This window comes from Leuciscus leuciscus, assembly GCF_965113295.1.
Source record: "Leuciscus leuciscus genome assembly, chromosome: 11".
Taxonomy (NCBI): Eukaryota; Metazoa; Chordata; class Actinopteri; order Cypriniformes; family Leuciscidae; genus Leuciscus; species Leuciscus leuciscus.
In genome coordinates this window covers 23,169,358-23,189,403 of record NC_138735.1, presented here as the reverse complement: position 1 = coordinate 23,189,403, position 20,046 = coordinate 23,169,358, and the positions used below count along the sequence as shown (strand labels likewise).

General features: G+C 38.1%; 2 protein-coding genes across 11 annotated transcripts in view; both read left to right on the top strand.

The window, feature by feature from the left end:
• pld1b (phospholipase D1b) overlaps positions 1–8,195 on the top strand; it is a 31,079-nt gene extending 22,884 nt beyond the window's left edge. For 2 of the 3 annotated variants that reach the window (XM_082183384.1, XM_082183383.1), the window contains exons 16-27: positions 400–528; positions 753–871; positions 1,340–1,453; positions 1,530–1,640; positions 1,818–1,906; positions 2,198–2,311; positions 3,091–3,140; positions 3,374–3,424; positions 5,973–6,107; positions 6,327–6,480; positions 6,576–6,693; positions 6,828–8,195. In XM_082183384.1, the coding sequence (XP_082039510.1) occupies positions 400–528; positions 753–871; positions 1,340–1,453; positions 1,530–1,640; positions 1,818–1,906; positions 2,198–2,311; positions 3,091–3,140; positions 3,374–3,424; positions 5,973–6,107; positions 6,327–6,480; positions 6,576–6,693; positions 6,828–7,052 (1,409 nt within the window). In that variant the 3' untranslated portion in view covers positions 7,053–8,195. The remainder of the gene's footprint in view (positions 1–399; positions 529–752; positions 872–1,339; positions 1,454–1,529; positions 1,641–1,817; positions 1,907–2,197; positions 2,312–3,090; positions 3,141–3,373; positions 3,425–5,972; positions 6,108–6,326; positions 6,481–6,575; positions 6,694–6,827) is intronic. The other variant, XM_082183385.1, reaches the window with a different exon arrangement.
• Positions 8,196–10,880: 2,685 nt separating this feature from the next.
• The window catches only part of tnikb (TRAF2 and NCK interacting kinase b), a 66,702-nt gene continuing 57,536 nt past the window's right edge, over positions 10,881–20,046 (top strand). For 4 of the 8 annotated variants that reach the window (XM_082183366.1, XM_082183369.1, XM_082183365.1 and 1 more), the window contains exon 1: positions 10,882–11,234. In XM_082183366.1, coding sequence (XP_082039492.1) covers positions 11,178–11,234 — 57 coding nt within the window. In that variant the 5' untranslated portion in view covers positions 10,882–11,177. Of the gene's footprint in view, positions 11,235–20,046 lie in introns of all 8 variants that reach the window. The other 4 variants (XM_082183372.1, XM_082183367.1, XM_082183364.1 and 1 more) reach the window with 2 other exon arrangements.

The following is a 20,046-nucleotide window of genomic DNA, read 5'->3' as shown; positions in this document are numbered from 1 at the left end:
GAACATTTAGTTGTAAAGAACAATTTTATTAGAAGTTAAGTATCATCCATGTCAAACGGGCAACCTCTCAAAACACTCTGGGCCACTCAGAGCTCTGTGTGGTTTGCTGTGTTTCAACAGTCAGATTGTATTCTTGCAGACTCTTCCAGATGAGTAAGATGCAGAATATCCAATGCTTGCGGATTCCAAGCATGTGTATTATTTTGGACTGATGCGGTCGTAACTCAGCAGTGTGAAAGCATGGATTGCTTCCTTCATGTGTTCCATAAAAAGTGGTTTTGGGTGTGGTTTTTGATTTGACATGATTTTATGAAAAAACTAATGTTCTACTCTTGGTTGTGTTTTTTTTGGTTTGGGTCTTTATTTGTTGTTGAATTTTTTGTCTGTCACTCTTATCAGAGGCTGAAGCTGCACAGGATCTGCAAGCGGATGTTATTGGCCTGATGGGGAACACCCGGTTCTGGCACGGCAAAGATTACTGCAACTTTGTGCATAAGGACTGGATCCAGTTAGATAAACCTTTTGATGGTGAATAATTTTTCTGAAGATTACAGCATTTATTTTTATATTCATTTTTTATTTATATAAACATAATACATATAAATACAATATAATACATCCAAATAAATTAATATAAATTATGAGCATTCATATTATGTACATTTGTAAAAAAAAAAAAAAAAAAATTTAGAATTTTTTTTATTCAAATTATTTTAATAAAAATGTATTTCTGCAATATGCTCTTTTTGCAGATTTTATTGACAGGCACATAACTCCCAGAATGCCTTGGCATGACATTGCCTCAGTGGTTCATGGGAAAGCAGCCAGAGATGTTGCACGCCATTTTATTCAGCGCTGGAATTTCACAAAGGTGAGGAAATCAATATTGGCATGTCTTAGTGCCATATGTCTTCATGCCTTCTCCCAAAATATTCTGTTTTTATGTGGATAGGTGATACAGAATATGTCCATGGACTTTTTTTTGGAACATGTTTTTTCTTTGTTTTTGTGTTTTTTGAACGTCAAGATAAAATGTATATAAATGCCAAAGGAATTTTTTTTTTTTTTTTTTTTTTTACTGTGCGTGTGTGTGTGTGTGTGTGTGTGTGATTAAAATAATTTTGAAAGTACAAAATATTCCACAGTTTTTTTTATTTTGTTTTTAATTAGGTCAAAGCTGCATGCATAATACTTAAAAATGAATTAGTTTTAATTGTTTTACATGCCACGCCACAAGATATTTCAACCTCCCAAAAGTATTTAATGTCTTCTCCTTGTTGGCTAATATCATAAACATGGCTTTGAATATGTTTGTATTTGCATTGCCAACTTGTTACAGATCATGAAGCCCAAATACAGATCCCTGTCGTACCCGTACCTCCTTCCTAAATCTCACACTACTGCAAATGAGATCAAGTATCAGGTTCCTGGCTGCACCCAGACTAATGTCCAGGTAAAAGACAATATTCCCATCAGACCTCATACAGACCACGTACAGCTTTCATAATACTAATTCTCTTTTTACTCAGGTGTTACGATCCGCCTCAGACTGGTCAGCGGGTATAAAATACCACGAGGAGTCGATTCATACAGCTTACGTCAATGCAATTGAAAACAGCAAACACTATATCTACATAGAGGTGTGTGACGCAATGGACTTATTTTCCGTTTGCTCATATTATCCTCAACTAATAGAATCAATGTTGATGTATTGGTTGCTAAGCACAGAGACTGTGGCTTTTCTATCTATACAGAATAATTCAGGATGTCCTAAAGCAGCATTTCATTGATCTTATGTTATGCATTTCCTCTTTCAGAACCAGTTCTTCATAAGCTGCGCCGACAACAAAGTCGTTCACAATAAAATTGGAGATGCCATCGCCAAGAGGATCATAAAAGCGTATCGGTGAGCTGCGGTCAATAACTTTTACCCAGTCCTCCCCCTATTATCTTTTGTATGTCCACACACCTATAACACACACAAGATACATTATTTCTTTAATGAAACACGTGTAAATCAATAGGACAGAGACAAGTGTTTGTCTAAAGACAAAAATGTATTCTTCATTTGTAAATGAATAGCCAGCTGCGATAAATAGAATGTATAAGGTCATACATAAGCAAAGCATCGCTCATATTGATCTCTCTTACTTCAAAGGTGACAAGTAATCTTGTGTTCTTTCTGTGTGCTTCACAGGGAGGGTAAAAAGTACCGTGTGTATGTGGTGACACCACTGCTTCCTGGATTTGAGGGGGATATCAACACCGGTGGGGGCAGTGCCATACAGGCAGTCATGCACTTCAATTACAGGTAACACTAAATATCATGATCCTTTATATGCATACATACATGCATACACACAAACAATAAAACACTTCATTCAGTAAAGGATGCAGTTGATCAAAAGTGACAGTGAAGAAATTGAAATTAGAAAAAAACATTATATTCATCGAAGCACTCTAAAGAAAAGAAAAGAAGCAGAATACTTTTTTTTTTTTTACCCTATCAGCATATTAGAATGATTTCTGAAGGATCATGTGACATGGAGTAATGATGCTGAAAATTCAGCTTTGCCATCACAGAAATAAATTGCATTTCAAAATATATTCATTATTTTAAATTGTAATAATATTTCACAATATTATTGTTTTTACTCAATATTATCATTTTTTTTGTTAGTATTTTGATCAATCAAAAATATTACAAAATCGTACTTATTTTATTTTTGTTACATATATATATCTAAGAAAAATTATTTCCCTTTGTTTAATATAACTATACACACAAGGTAAGTAAATGATTCTATAACACCTTATGTTACGTAAGATGTCCCATTTTTTTTGCGACTATACTATACTTCTATACTATGGTTTTCAAAATTTTCTGTAGTAATTGACCAAAGAATGCCTCAAATGTTTGCGATAAAGCTTAGCTTGTATTGAATCCAATACAAAAAAGTTCGATATTATTCCTGCTGGAAGTTATCATTTATCATATAAACAGGGAGCGTTCCATTAAAGGAATTTGTTTATTTGGTCATCTCTGAAATTATTGTGCCATTTTTTTTTAATACTCTCATGTTTGTGCAGGACCATGATTAGAGGAGACTGCTCCATTATCTCACAGCTGAAGAAAGAAAGTGAGTACAAATATATATAAATACTCATCAATGTTTAATCTGTACAGGGTGTGTCTGTAATTCTTCTGAAGATCTGATTCGTCTCGTACCCTAACGAGATGTTCTTCCTGGTGGTTCGGTGAAGTTCCTGTGGTAGACCAATGCAGTGCAGGAACTCACAGAACTGTGTGGTTTTCCGTATACATCGTTTTGAAAAATTAATGGCTTTGTTGATTTTGTTTGATGGGTTTCAGTCTCAAAGGAGTGGAGCAAGCAGACTCAAACAGACAAGAGCAACAAAACAAGTATTTCCTGCTATGCTAACCTTTTACCTATAAACTAAAGGCTTTAGGCTTTCCATCCCAAAACTACATTGAAATAGACTATAATAAATCATTGCATCTTGTATTCTCAAACAAGTTTGCCACATCTCTCTTTTTCATACTTTTATGAAGTTTAGCAGTGGTAAAACATGAACTTAAAAAAATGTATTCTGTTATAATGCCCTTCATTGGAATAAGATGCTTTTTTTTAGTCAGATGGTGTAGTGTAGTTACGTCATCTACCAGCAGGGGCTTATAGGACTGCTAACAGCCAAAACTTAACCCCTAGGGGACGCCGGCCATAAAGGGTTAGTTCACCCAAAAATGATGCCATCATTTGCTCACCCACAAGCCATCCTAGGTGTATATGGCGTGCTTTTTTTTAGCCAACCACAATCGGAGTTATATAAAAAAATATCCTGGCTCTTTCAAGCTTTATAATTGGAAGGAGTAGTAACTGAGATTTTAAAGCCCAAAAAAGCGCATCCATCCATCATAAAAGTAATCCACACGGCACCAGGGGGTTAATAAAGGCCTTCTGAAGCGAAGCGATGCATTTTTGTAAGACAAATATCCGTAATTTTAACTTTATAAACTAGAATCACTGGTTTTTGTACACGTGTACGCGAGTCGAGTTCCGGCGGAAGAGTGAACTCTGACCCGACGCATTGACGAACGCGGAAGCACAGAGGATAGAGCACAACAAAACACAGGTCACAAATTAGAAGTCTAAAACGAGAATTTCTATTTCAGTTTTTTACCCAGCACTATTTGTTTGAACCGCGAGATCCGTCTACTCTCACCTAAGCGCACGCTATTCCTACATCCTACGTCACAGCCGGAACGAATGGACGGACATTACCGGAAGCTCGTTATTACAGTTTATAAAGTTATAATTATGGATATTTTTCACTTCAGAAGTCCTTTATTAACACCCTGGAGCTGTATGGATTACTTTTATGATGGATGGATGTGCTTTTTTGGGCTTCATTAAAAAAAAGTTACTGTTCACTCGCATTATAAAGCTTGGAAGAGCCAGGATATTTTTTTTATGTAACTCCGATTGTGTTTGTTTGAAAGGAGAAAGTCATATACACCTAGGATGGCTTGAGAGTGAGTAAATTATGGGATAATTTTCATTTTTGGGTGAGCTATCCCTTTAAGAGCATTAAAACACAACAGCGCCCTCTTGTGGTTCCTAATTCATAGTAAAAGACAAACTCTCAATGGTTTGTTGTGAAATACGTTGTTGTGGAGAAGTAGCACTGTGCATGTTTTTTATCATGCAACATCTACTTGCAGTCAGACACGTTGCGGGTGTCACAATCATTCGGCCTGCATCTATTAACCCGCCATGAGAGAGAAAGGAGTGAAGTTTCTCTTTGTGCCTGAATTATCCAGCAAGTTGTTGGTGTTTTGTTGCAGCTTCACTGGATCAGAGCGTTCCCGCAGTGTCCCGAACACGGATACAGATACATATCGCTGTTCTCTGATAATGCAGGAGCTCGATTGTGGGTGCATAATTGATCTAGGGCGGTTTTAAGACGCAGTTAGAGTTTGTGCTGTGTAACTGCATATCCTCCTGCTCAATTAAAACTGCTTGAGAAAATACAAAAAAACATTTTTTTTTAATGATTTTATACATAAAAGGTATTTTAAAAAGAAAGATGAGATTAAACTGTAGGTAAAACAGAATGACTCTGAAACTATATCCGCTGGTGTTACTGTTATACAGAGGAAGGAAGTGTTTATTTTGCCTCCATTGAGCTCCTAAAGTGGCTTGAATGTTAGGGGTGTCAAAATACATGCCAAAAAGTCCAAGTTGGCACAAAGCAAATGGGTTAAACTGCTGGAAATGGACAGAATAATTACAGAGCAAACAACTCAGACATTCAGTCAGAGTCAAAATTAACTAACATGATATGACTTTAAACATGAAATGATTTTCAGATTCAGCTTGTTTAATTCAAACGAAACCTTTGTGCCTGTGATAATCATGACACCTATTTGATGACTTATACTCTGAAATATAGGTGCCTATAATTTTTTTTTATTATTATTAGGCATTTGGCTGACGCCTTTATCCAAAGGTACTTATGTTGCATTTAAGGTTACACATTTTAGCAGTTCTTGATGTGTATGTCTAAATACTTTCATATTTCTTTCTTAGTTTCTTTGTGCATTAAGTTTAACTAAATGAAAATGAGATTTTTTTTTTTTTTTACTTTTTTTTTTTATTTCTGTTTTTATTATCTTAATTTTAACCTTATTCCAAACCTTCTGTGGAACAGTTTGAAAACAAAATTTCCATTCAGTTTTGGACCCCATTGACTTGCATTGTATGGACAAAAACTGTATGTTCTGGATGTTCCACAGAAGTAAAAGTCATAGAGTTTTGAAAGGACATGAGGGTGGGTAAATGTCAATGATGACAGAATTTTCATTGTTGGCTGAACTATTCCTTTAAACTGTGTAAATATCAAACGAAACCAGAAAAAGAAAAAGCCATTTGCTTTCTCTGTCTCTGCAGTGGGGGATCAGTGGATGAATTACATCTCATTTGGGGGTCTGAGGACCCACGCTGAGCTGGAGGGAAAGCTGGTGACTGAACTGATATATGTGCACAGCAAGATGCTCATTGCCGACGACAACACCGTCATCATTGGTGAGTAAAAATAGAAAGTTGCAGACAGGAAAAGCACATAATGAGTGTATCATCTATGCACATGTGCTCATAGGAATGATACAGCAATCATGAAACTGATGCTGTCATAATGTGAGGATGAAAAATGTAAAAAAAAAAAAGCAATGGCTCCTCCTATTGTTAAGATGTAGTATTGCATTCTAAATGTCAATAATCAAAAATCTATATTACATCCATCAGGTTCTGCCAATATCAATGACCGGAGCATGCTGGGTAAGAGAGACAGTGAGGTGGCCGTCATCTACGAGGATATCCAGACTGTGAAGTCGGTCATGGACGGTCAGGAGTATCAGGCTGGACGCTTCGGATTGAGTATGCGGCTGGAGTGTTTCAGGTTCAGGACTCTTCAAGTCGGTTTTCTGCATTTAGCATTTTTAGACACATGCAAATAAGGTTCAACATGTCTTCTACTTCCTTTGAAATCAATAGGATGATTCTAGGTGCCAACACTGACCCCAGCATTGACGTGACGGACCCTATCAGTGACCAGTTTTATAAGGAGGTGTGGATGACCACGGCTTCCCGGAACGCAACCATCTACCAGAAGGTCAGCTTAACCTATTCACCCAAAATGTCTTCTTCTTCAGATGTTTAATTGAGTTTTATCTATCTATCTGTATATACATTTGTCTGTCTGTCTGTCTATCTATCAATCTACCTAAACTTCTCCATCTCCTCCAGGTTTTCCGCTGCTTGCCATCCAGTGATGTTCGGGCAATTCTGGAATTGGATGGCTTCCTCTCAAAGCCTGGTTTGGAGAAGGAAGACCCTGCCCGTGCTCAAGAGGAGCTGAAGAAGATTCGGGGCTTCCTGGTCCAGTTCCCTCTCCAGTTCCTCAGCGAGCAGAACCTGCTGCCACCCATCGGATCAAAAGAAGCCATGGTGCCCATGGACGTATGGACGTGAAGAGAACCTGTCAACATTACCAGGCTTAAAATAAACTGCAAATCTAGCAGATTTACCAGGAATTACTTCATCTTTCTTCTTATAAAACGGACACTTCTGAGACCGAAAAGGAGATCTGGAGGAGAGTCAGCCATTAGTCGTTTTCGCGCCTGGAATTAAGGACATCAGACTGGTTTGTTTCGTCCCTGTTCGAAACTTGATTGTTTGTGTATTCTAACACTATGCAACTTAAACTAATATTATTTTTTATGAACTATCCTTACAAGTCCTGTACAAGATGATGAAATGAACGTTTTTGGTGTCCTTGGACCCTTGATTGGATGCTAATATATTGATTCTTGTTCATCATCATTAGTGAATGGTTTTGTGCCCTGTAACACGCACTGAATATGTATTATTCTCTGCATGTAAGTGCCAACTATGTCTGTGTAACTTTTCTCATTTCTCTATATGAAGTGTAAACATTCCTTGTGTACTGTATTTTAAGGTAATTTATGGGTCTGTGATAGTGGACACGATCCATTAAATTGCCATGTTTTGGTGGCCTTATTTGTTTACTGTGCACTAGTTATGAACTGAAATTGACCAAAGCATTTGTCTATTATGACCAAATTGAATTGGTTTCATAAGAATACAGACTAGTATTCAGATTTATTCCAATTATAATCCATGTAGTACAGTATACTGTAAAAACATGTTATGCCTGAAGCTCTAAAGAAGTTTACTAATCTTTCTTAATTACACTGTCGATCATCATACATTCCATTCAGAAGTACTGAATCAACTACAAACATTTTAAGCTTTAAATAAACTGTTCTGGATTAACGTCGCTGTAAAGATCGCAGCATGTGTGTTCGCAATTTAAATATGCAGCAAGTAACCTCTAAACAGTTGTTAGCCAAGCACTTAAATGTCTGCACTGTTGACTGTGTATCTGCACTTTTATAGTAGTTCAGGAACTGATTTCTATTCTCTTTCTATCTTCTTTTCCTCATGTCTTTTTACCATTTTCCCCATGAATTGCAGTTTTGCACAAAATATTTATCATCAAAAACACAAATGATGTGTGTTGGAATGTTTATGAAATATGTGAATTGATGTTATACAGATTATAAAGATGATTAAACAATGATTTTCACACTACTGAGGTGGATCTGTAGATGGATTTGTGTGTCTTGCATATTTGCTTATCCATTTGTCTGTCTGTCTATCATCTCTCATATGTCTCTGTTTATCTGTCTGTCTATAATATCTATCTGTGGATGAATCTGTCTGGTTGATTGAAACATTATGGAAACATTGTGTGTGTCTCTCTCTCTCTCTGGGGTGTCTGATAATGACTGAATGTGTGAACACTGTCTTATTGTCTCAGTGGTCTGTGTGGGGGTGTGTGTGGTGTGTACATTTGTTTCTTTGGGATATGTACAGCTGTTAGGTTCCCTGCAGACTGTGGTCTATGAGCTACAGCTGAGCAACAGTCCCTGATACAATCTCCTGACCTTTGACCTACCTCTCCCACAGTGCACAGATCATTTTACGGGGCGTCACATGGGAGAAACACATCAGTGCAGTTATAAAGCTATAAAACCTGATGAGTGACTTTGGATGTCTCTTGATCCCACATACAAATAATACATTTCACTGTCAAATTGTTAGCTGTGGCTACCATTTCAGCATGTAAATGTTCTATTATTGTAACAATGGTAACTGGCCTAAAGTTTGCCTTGAGCCTGTTATTTTAGAGAACAAGCCCAAACACAAAGTGTCATTTCTGTCTGATGGAAAAAAAATGAGATAGACAGATAAAGACCAGGATTACTACAAAGGCATGTGGTCCTGTGCTCAGGCTCATGCATGTCTGAACATTGTTTCTAAAACCCTCAGATATGTGAACCAGTGAGTAAGCTTTCTTGTTACAATTAAAGAAAGTGAGATCTCTTTTTATCATGTTAAAAATGTAACCATGTGTTTTTATATACATTTGCGTCCTTCTGTAAATCTCAGTGAGACGGTGTGGTAAAAATGTTCACACAGGCATGAGTCACTGGGGTCATTTAAAGGTTCCTCAGAAAGGGTGTAGATGGAAAGATGATTGTTAAAAACCTAGAGCCATGCAAACATTCATGATCAACCACCACCATCTCAAAAAAAAAAAAAAAAAATATATATATATATATATATATATATTTTAAGTATATCAAAATACATTAAATTTCATTTAAATTCAAAATTATTTGTAAAAAAAATATCTTTAATAATATCCTTATATCCTTAAAACTTTTTCTCTATTTTCTACATTCAACACGAGGCTCTTTCAATAACCTATTTAGGTCTGATTAACCTACTTTATTCTTCACAGGAATCCACAGGGGAAATGTTGCATAACCACAGGTTTCACTCCTAATAAATATCCCAGAACATACGCGTGTCTAGCAAAGTCTTTAATGATATGTGTACTATTGTGACCGATTTTGTTCTGCTAACACTTTTAGTTAATTCATTGTCCATTAGACAGGGGAAGAAAGATAACCACCCTTTTCCTCAAATCTTCAGACAAATTCTAAACAACAGTGACAATGATGAATGGAAGCAAATCTGGTTTGAAGGCATGAAATGTGATCAGGCTAAGCCACACAAATACAAAGGATCTTATCATAAAGGCAGGCTATTGCACAAACCACTGCAATGGGGTTGACTGCATTGTCAGCACAAGACATTTTCTCACAGGCAATGCTAATGCTAATAGTGTTGTTGCAACAGATGCCCAAGAACCCAAGCAGGTTTTCAAAAAAAATAAAAAAATGGCCTGTTTTTACAAGCAAAAGTCACTGAGGAACAAAGCTGCTCTGTGGCAAAAAGCGAAGAGGAATGAGAGAAATGTAGCACACATATAGCACAGTCTGTGCTGAGAAGATGAAAGCTATTACGCAAGGGAGGCTTCACACTAGCTGAATGCTTGACAGGGATTCACTCTGGGGAAACATGGATTTTTACAAACAAGATGTTGAGGGAAAAGCTTCAAAAAGAAGTATGGTTTCAGGACTATGTTCCTGTAAGGCACATTTATGCATGTATTTATAAGTTTCCCCCATCCAGCACAAAAAATGCCTTTAGAATAATGAATATCCCCATTCAGTCTGTTGAATGACAAAATTATTTCAAACTTCCACCGCTAGATGGAGCAGTATTCACTGTAGTACTATGTCATTCATTTGTTAATCGATAGGTAGACAGACAGACAGACAGACAGACAGACAGATAGATAGATAGATAGATAGATAGATAGATAGATAGATAGATAGATAACAGTTAGATAGATAGATAGATGTAGCCGAGCTCATAACATTCAATGGAACTGCCGTTATGACAGAATGAGTGTGTCAGAGAGGATGTTTTCTGCCAAGACAAATGCGAAAGGAAGGTGGTGTGGGGGGAGGAGGTGTTTTATAAATCGCGCTGCTTACATAAACGGAAGGTGAGAGGAAGTTGCTGTTTGTGGCTCACTGTCTCACTGTCTGAAATGTGGCTTCCTGTTTCTGACTGGTCTTACACATCATAAGTTGCTCAACACATGCATATGACAACAATAACAATACATTTTCTAAAAAAAAAAAGAAAAAAAGTGGTGGTTCTATGGTTACAATGACATTAAGACATTTTCACGTTTTTTCTATAAAATAAACTACACCGCTTTTTTTTAATTGTCCAATTTTTCAATCATCTTAACTCATACCTTTATCTTTATTTTCAAATGCCTGTGTAACTACTGTGAGTTTGGCCCCGCCCCTTGCCCTGACCACGCCCTAGAAACCCCAGTGATTGACACGCCTTCACCGCCTTGCCGATCCCTGATTCACGTCCACTCGTGCGCGCGCTGGTGCTTTGGACTCGTGCAGCAGCAGATCATCGGTACCAGCACGAGATGTGTCCTTCACATGCGACCATATAGCGGCTAATTCGGTTTTATAATCCCGGAATCGCGAAGAACGGCGGCTTCGCACCATCCGGGAGCTTCATCTGGTCCGATTGAAGTCAATCCAGCCTGTTTGGTGTATTACACGGATCAGCTCGGCGTCTGTATTCATGATATTTCGGGCATTATATTGTTGAATATAACAGATAATCATGGCGAGTGACTCTCCCGCGAGGAGTCTGGATGAGATCGACCTGTCTGCTCTGCGGGTGAGTAGAGAGATTCAGTGCAGTGAGATGTTTTGACTTACAATGGGTGAAATATGTTCAGCATCTCGCCATTAACGATGGAGGGGAAATATGGGAGCTGTTATTCATGCACCTGACCGAGAAAAAAAAAACTGATCAGATATGTACGAATTGTTTTATTATTATTAGAAAATGTGTATAATTGGATGTATTTTCGAGATATGTAGAGATGGTTTGTTAGGAATAATAAAAATATTTTATAAAGGATTTTTAAAGACAAAGCTGCAGCACTATGTTTGTCCTCGAGCATCTGATGAAATAATAAAGCTAGACATTTTCTTTTATTAGGCTAATACACAATTCGTGTTGTGTTCATGGTTATGCGGCATTAATGTGTGAATAATACTAAAACAGCATATTCAACAGACATAAGTCACCATTAAGCGTTCATTTTTATGTCTATGTGACTGCACGACAGTAGTGTTTATGGGAATAATTTCGTAGCCTACCGTGAGCAGTTTTTGCGTCATCCGTTTTTGTTTTTTTTTAGTCTGAGTGAAATTATAGCTGGATATTTTAAACTGATACACAATGAGTATCTGGTATTCAACCGAATGAAATGTCCTATGCTGTATGAGGCCTATTAAAAATGGCAATGTGTGCATTGCAGACAGCTTCACTTCTTGTCCCCGCCATTATATGATAATGATATACTATCAAGATGTTTCCGTGCCAAACATGTGCACGTATTGTGTTGGATTTGCAGCTTCTGTCTGTCTGTCTTTTGTTTGCTGTGTTTGAGATCATTTCTCTGTGACATACATCCTCTGACTGGGTGGACAGAGCCCGGGCTGCTCTGGATCCTGGGCGCTCTGGGCTACACTGAGTGGTCTGAATGCTGAGTTCCTTTTTGGTTGCTCTGCTTTATGGGTACTTCAGTTCTCCTTTCCCAACAACAGGAAAAATCACTGGCCCTTAAAACCTGCTGGACTCAAACCGGGAATTGTTAACGTTCAAGGGCCGGGAGGTGGGATAAAGTACAATTGTCAAAATGTCTAAATCTGGCAACACTTAAGGAGCGGTCAGCTTAACTAAATTTCACATGCAAAAAAGGGTCAGTTGGCTTTTCTCAATAGTGTAGCGATGTATGAAGTACAGCTCACACATAAGTCACTTGGTCAGTGCGGCAAATTCATATGACCAACTTGAAAATTGATGAAATCTGAGTGAGGAGATTTTTCACCCTCATGCGGAACTCCAGACATCTTATCATTCTTATCAGAATGACTGAATTTTGCCAGCGTAATTTTGCCGAAAAATGATAAATGTGAAAGTATGAGAGTCGAGATAAAGTACAATTTATATTAATCTGATTCTGGTAAGACTAATGATGTGGTCACACTAGACTTTGGCCATGCAAAATTTCTTCAGACACTGCAGTGGTCGTGATATTCAACATATAACAAATAATAATACATTTAAAATGTAAAAACATACTATCTACTCCACTTTCCTGCAACGCAGTTTGTGTGCTTTTAATTCTGTTAAGTTTTCAAGCCATGACTTATCAGTCTTGTTGTGGTAATGTCTTCACATGATATGAATTTGCAGAACCAAACATTCAGCACAGTGAAATTTGACAATTCTTCGCATGAGCTTGCGTTTCCGTTCTCCTACATTCGCATGCGTATGAATGTAAGTGAATGGAACTAAAAGTGTATTGTGACCACCCATTTCTGCAAACAAATAAAGACCATACTAAGTTTGCACCCTATTGCCTGACATGACATCCTGTATGTTGTGTTTTCTCATATCTGATATAACTATATAACGATGCTAAATTAAGCTTAAAGTTAGCATGAACTGAGAGTTAACCCTGTTTTCTAAATCTATGTTATAGATTTGAAAACTACAGACTTAACTCTGGTTTAGGTTATCATTTAGGGTATGTTTACATGACAACGTATGTTGTTCCTTTACGTGTTTTGCGTTCAACAACCTTGTCAAAACAATTCCCATTCACACGGATCCGTGAAACAACAAAAAACGCGGTATTATTCATTCCAGGCCAGTAGTTGGCGATGTCACTTTGTAAAGAAGCACTACGCACCTATAGACCAATTATAGGTTTGTAAACATCCGGGATGCGTGCGCATCGTGGTTGCAGAAAGACCCGTTTAACAGCTGATCATTACACGGATACGGATAAGAATAATACTAATAGCTCGATTTAAAACACTTTTTATATATATTTGAGTTTATATTTAATTTTCGGAATGTTCTCCGCATATTTTTTTGACCACTTTTGGTCCTGACATGCGCAGTAGAACCTGCGTGACGCCGTGTGACGTAGGGTGATAATTCCCCTATAGACTGAACACGTAATATGCATGCGCACGACGTCACCGTTTTTTTTTTTACATATTAACGTTTTTGTAGTTTACCCGGAGACAAGAACGGTATCTTTTAAAAAAACTTGCGCTTTGAAACCCGTTTTCAAAAGTTTGTTTTCAGGCCCCTAAAACACCGTTGTCGTGTACCGGTAAATGATTGGCCAAAACGCATAAAACGTTTTTATTTGAAAACATTGTCGCCTTAGTCTGTTTTAACCCCGCCCCTCAAAACTCACATTCATCTGCCTCCATTTTTGAGTGCAACTCCCACATCCAGCCAACAACCGATTATTACAACCAAGTCACCGCCCTACATTTTATTAAATTTTTCCCAATAAGCCGTTGTACTCTGATGTACATCACAAAACAGAAGAAAAGATCTGACGCTGCTTCTGTTTCTTTAAATTACTTTGGACATTTAGAACATGCTTTCAAAAGTCGTAAACATTCTGTGATGCACCATGTCATCGTTAATTTCTCAAAACTGTTGTTCTGTGGTCTTTGCTTTGGACGCTCTCCATTCCGAGTCTCTGAATCCTGGGATATTCAGGCTGCAGTTGTGATATTCCTCACAGACAGTGTGTTCACACTGTGGGCTTGTGTCAGATCCGTTGAGTGAGATGACAGACCCTGACTGTAGGCATGTTAGTTATGCAACATGATCTTACCTGCGCAGCTTGAGTCACGTCTGGACATGATTTGTGAGTTAATCAGTTGATTGTGGGAAACTGAGAGGGGTTTTACTCTATATTGTAAAGTAGGACAGTTTAGATGTGACTGTTTAGCATCACCTGACTGTTTTCAATGTCATTGCATCATATTGCTCAGGATTTACTGAAAGCAATTTCAGACTTGTGTATCATAAATGGAAAATTTATGAATTAGTCAGTCAGTGTCTTATATGTCGTATTCGGTTTGCTTGCGCTGTGGAAACCGCTCACCATGCCTGACTGCCGTCTTAAGCGACCATGTCTGTGTTTACATCGATGTGTAGGCGTTTGGCATTTGAGACACTCTCTAGACTCAGAAACCGTACAGCGGCCCTCTCAAGCTTTCCCGTGTCTCTCCATGTGAGGTATATCTTTAATGCTATTTTTTCCCTCTCCGCTACCCATGGGCAAAGCTATTTTCCTCATGTCTGCTCACGAGCTCGCCACTCTCTCAGGATCTTTTGTGCTTAAAAATTAGGTCACCCAGTACAGTGCGCATGGTCTTGCCTCACAGGGGAAGTGTATGCTTTATGTTTCGCTGACACAGATCTGGACAATGTGCTTGGTGCTACTGCTACATATATAGTGCATGAGTCCCAGCGGATGGTTTTACTGAACTTACATCATGTTAACCACATCATGTTTAACGTTTATTTACCTGTCATTCTGTCATCATTCAATCACATTCATGTCGTTCCAAACCTGTATGACTTTCTTTTGTTCTGTGGAACATAAAATAAGATGCGTTGAAAAATGTTGTTTTGCACCCCACTGACTAGTTACAAATATCTTTCATATTCCATCCACAACAGAGAGTCATACAGGTCATAATTTACATTTTGGGGTGAGCATCAAATCAGCTTTTCGGTTTACACAAACACATTATATCAGTACTGTACTGTCATGTTTTCATTAATGGAAATAAAGCTGACAGAAAATAAAATATAAATATTAGATGAGAAATTTAAACTTGAGCAAAAATGAAAAATGTTTGCTGTAAAATCGATTAATCGCAATTGAACGCATCCAACATAAAAGTTTGTTTATATAATATAGGTGTGTATAAATAGTATTTGTTTATATAATATAGGTGTGTATAATTATATTATTATCTATTATATATTATTTATGTGTGTGTGTGTACACACACATGCATACATACATGCATACATATGTGTGTGTATATGTAGATATATGTATGCATATATACACATACACACACACACACACACACACACACATACATATGTGTGTGTATGTATGTATGTATAAAACTTAAACTACAGTTAAAATGAACACTGAAAATAAAAAAATGCTAATTCAAAATATTAATAAATATAGTTGCATGTAAAAAATATATCGTCGCTGTCGGGCGGAAACCTCGTATGTCCAAATTTGGTCAATTTCATATTTTTTCACAAATCGATGCTATTGGTCAGTCCCCACGTGGTTCTGTTATTTTTACAAATTATTAACCAATCTAAAGTGTTGAAAATAGCTTGAGAGCAAATCTCGTAACTCCATTGGACACTTCAACTGTCTGAGAATCCTCGTAACTCCACCTCTTCTTCACTCCGCGGGGGGCGGGAGCCTCGCGGCATTTTGTCTCCTCAGGATTGAAACTCGCAACGATTAAGAAACCCTCGTCGAGCCACACGTAAAGCAAGCCTTAACTCTGATTTTATCTGTGTTAAACTATGATATCAGTTATTGATGCATTTTAAATGTCTACGTATTACTAGGCTTATTATTAGGCTTATTATACTTGTGCATTGAAGTTTTAAAATGTATCTAATATAGCCTAATACTTGAATTGAATTAAATGTTTTGGATACCAGCTTTATTGTTTTTATTATTATTTTACTGACTCGAAGTTGGCACTGTGCATGTAAAATACCCCAAGTAGCAGGTTTTATTTATGGGAGAAAAAGGGTCTGTCTACTGGCGCCAGTAAGTTAAGCCTATTTTTGCATAACTCTGTCTGTTTTTTAGACAATAACGAGTGAAAATAGTTAGGTTAGATACATTTGAGTTGGCTTGTTTTGTTAAAAATCGATAGCTGTAATGCTTCGGTGCAGAAGGAAGCCCGTGAGCCACGGAGGTAAGTTTGCGTGCAGATTAGGCAAATTTCCACCTATGAGACAACGTTAAGTCAGCTCATAATTTTTTGTTCTGCTTCACTTATAGCAAACCTTTAAAATGGAGTTTAGGAAGATGTATGTAACCATGGTCGTTAGCTTTGATTAACTATTGAAGCCTTTTCTCTTGTCAAAAGGCTCAACGCGACCGCCGATTTTGTTTGCGTGCAGATTAATTTCCGCCTATTTTAGACAGCCTAATATTTTGGTATTGCATCACTCATATCTCTTAAACGTTTAAAATGGAGTTTAGGAAGATGTATGTAACCACAATCATTAGATTTGAATAGCTCTTAAAGCCTTATCTCTTATCAAAAGGCTGAACGCGACCGCAGACTTTGATAAACACTGCTGGCAGCAGCGACGTCTGTGTCCGTTCCATTCTAATCAATGACAGCGTAACCTCGTATCTCCCCGCTCCCAAGTCATAAATCTCGTATCTCCGATTAAACATGATTTTAGGGAAATTATGTGTTAATGTTGGTATACAACAGTATATGATAGCAATATAAGGTATAATACCAACTTTAACGATACAATGTTTAATAACTCAAAAATTATGCCGTTTTTTTAATTTCCTGAAAAATAGTGGTTTTGGAGATACGAGGATTCCGCCCGACAGCGACGATATATAAATAACATGGCATATTGTGGCATGTTTCTCTAAACCACAAGAGCTTGTGGCTCTGTGCATTGCATTATGGGAGCGTTCCATGTTACCATTTGCATGTTATTTCCACAGAAGAGTGTGTGTGTGTGTGTGTGCTCAACCTGTTTTGCCAGCATGGACGAGCTAACATATAGTTCCTGCCTTATGTATTTCCCAGTGAATAATTAATGGTTAAAGGACTGTTACATCTCAGAGTCATGTCAAGAGGGCGGGGGGAGTCCCAGCTGTAGATGTCAGCCGATGTTTTTCGTCTTTTCCTTGTTTTATAATTCTGGTCAGCAACATCTGCCTCTTGCGCTCCAGGACGGTGTTACTCAATAAAAGCACAGATGAAAAGCTAATACTCGCCCTCCTGCGCGTTGGAAGATTATCAGTATTGTTATCACCAAAGAGCAAACGTTCATCATAACCTCCTCATCTCTGAGTAAATGTGGGAGGGTTGCAGTCGTGTGGGGATTCCTGGATTTGGGATGATCACTGTCAAGAGTAATGAATCACTATAATGAAGTGCTAATGAGGCTCTGTGATTCTTTGAGCATTGGAGGTCCTGCCAGATGTGTTTATTTGTGGGAGAAGTTTCCTTAAATGGAAATGTTTGCTGTTTTCCCCAGATTCAGCATGTTTTATGCACCAGTAAACTCAGTGGTTTTGTGTTATAGTGGTTTTGTTTGGTATGTTAAGATAATGTATTTTTTTTGGTCTCTACTTTCCTGTTGATGCTTGGAAATATGTGGTATCTTGTAGTAATAATATTTCACCAAAAATGAAAATTGTCATCCTTTACTCGCACTCATATTGTTCCAAACCCATGATTTTTCTTCCATAGAGGATGTTTTGCCAAATGTTGACATTGCTGTTTTCACATTATGATATTATGGTGACCACAGGCTGTCAAGCTCCAAAAAAAAAAAAAAGACCATACAAATTGACTATATGACTTTTTATATCCAAATCATCTGAAGCCAAAAGATAGTTTGGCTTCAGTTGTGTGACATGCGCAAACCAATGGCATGTGGCATCATTGACGTCAGATTTGAAAGGGACGTTTTTATTGAATAATGACATGAAATTTCACTTTGTTCTTCTCACAAGCTTTTGTTTGACTCCAGAAAACCGAGAAAATAAGGCATGGCTGCTTCTAGCGCATTGACAATTATGGTCTCTTTTTGAGCCCTGATCTTTCATTAAATGGAACGAGCTTGTTTTATGTTTTGTGGAAATAAGAATGGAATACGGGGTTGGAAATACATGGTGGTGAATAAATGACTGAACTTTCTGTTTTGGGTAAACAAACCCCTTATGCCTAGCTTTTCTTATAGCTGGTGATTAATTGAGTGGGGATTAACAAGAAATGTAATTACTAGTGTTGCATTACTGTATTGCCCCGGTCAAAGGGTTCAACTTCCCCTCTCAGGTACATTGTTTACCAGGCCTTCTGTGGTTTGCTGTGCAGAGCTGCAGTGCTGTCATTCAGCATGGCATGTCTAAACATGCTCTGGTCTCCAATGGTCTTTCAGGAGATCCTTTGAAGACGGCTTTGAGCTCTAATACAAACAGCACGGTCACATGGCTCTACACTATAGGGGTTTGTTTCAATGGAATATCTGCATTGGAGAGCTCAGATTAGTTTAGTGTTAACTTACGACGGCTCACGGTTTACTAGCAGTTACTAAGTCATTTTTTTGTGTATGACGTTTTTTTTCTTTCGTTACATTCATAAAAAGCCCATATGTACAAAGTATTCATATACAGTTTTCACTTGCTATAAATCTTGCAATGTCCTTTTTAGTGCAACTTGCATTGCACAAAGTGTTTTTCACCAGAACATTTAATTACCAGCTTAACATTCAGCACAGTAGATGGGAATCTTTGCAGATGGGCCCCTTCCTTAGTGGGGTTTTCCAGAGATCAAGTGAATGGGCCTCCACTGAAAAAGTGGAGCACTTAATTTATGGCCCTTATGGGATTGACCCTGCCATCCTGCTAATGCCACAGGTGGGGGTTTAAAGCTACAGTGTGATTGAAGCATACATTGATACTAGGGATGGGGCCGATCCGATCCAGTATCGGTATCGGGACCGATACCAGCGTAATTCACGTATCGGATTTTCCCGATCCAACCTGCGGAGATATCCGATATCCTTGAGTCATGTCTGCTGAAATGACTCCAAAAGTGATTCCCGCCGGCGAGTCTGCTAGCTGGCTGCAAACTGCGGAATGGATTTCCTGAACGGAGGCGCGGCTCAATGAGACACAGAGTTATGAGACACGCCACCGCTCAGGAAATCCATTCCGCAGTTTGCGGCCGCTGTGTGGAAATTCTTCACACTGGAAACACCGCAGAGCAAGACAGCAAAATGCAATGTTTGCAAAGCCGTAATTCAGAGCTCGTTGAAGCTCCCTCGCGTCGTACAACACAACGAATGCAATCAAACATTTAAAAAAGCACCACGTTACTGTGCGTTCACACCAAACGCGAATAGCGCGTCAAATTCGCGTCTGCCGCGTCTAGTTGGACGCTTGAATATTTTGAATCCATTCGCGCGCCCAGAGCGAAATTGACGCGCGTCTGAGGCGAAATCCGCTTGTCTGTTTGCACATGGCTGATGTTGATCGAGCATTCATTTCGAGAGTTACAGCATCGGAGCGAGGATCACCCTTTAGATAGTGTGTGTGTGTGTGTGTAAGATGTTTACACTTGCACTTTTCTTATATTTCAAGACTCAAGTATTTGACATTTTGGGAATGTAACAAATATTGACATGACCTACAGTTGCATATTTGTTTTCAGAATGGGATTTTTCCTGTTAACAGGATTTACTGTTTTTCTGACTTCCTTTTCTGACCTTATACTTACCATACATGCATAAATATGTAGGCCTACATATCATACTTGCCTGTTGAGAGGAGTTTATTTCAGCA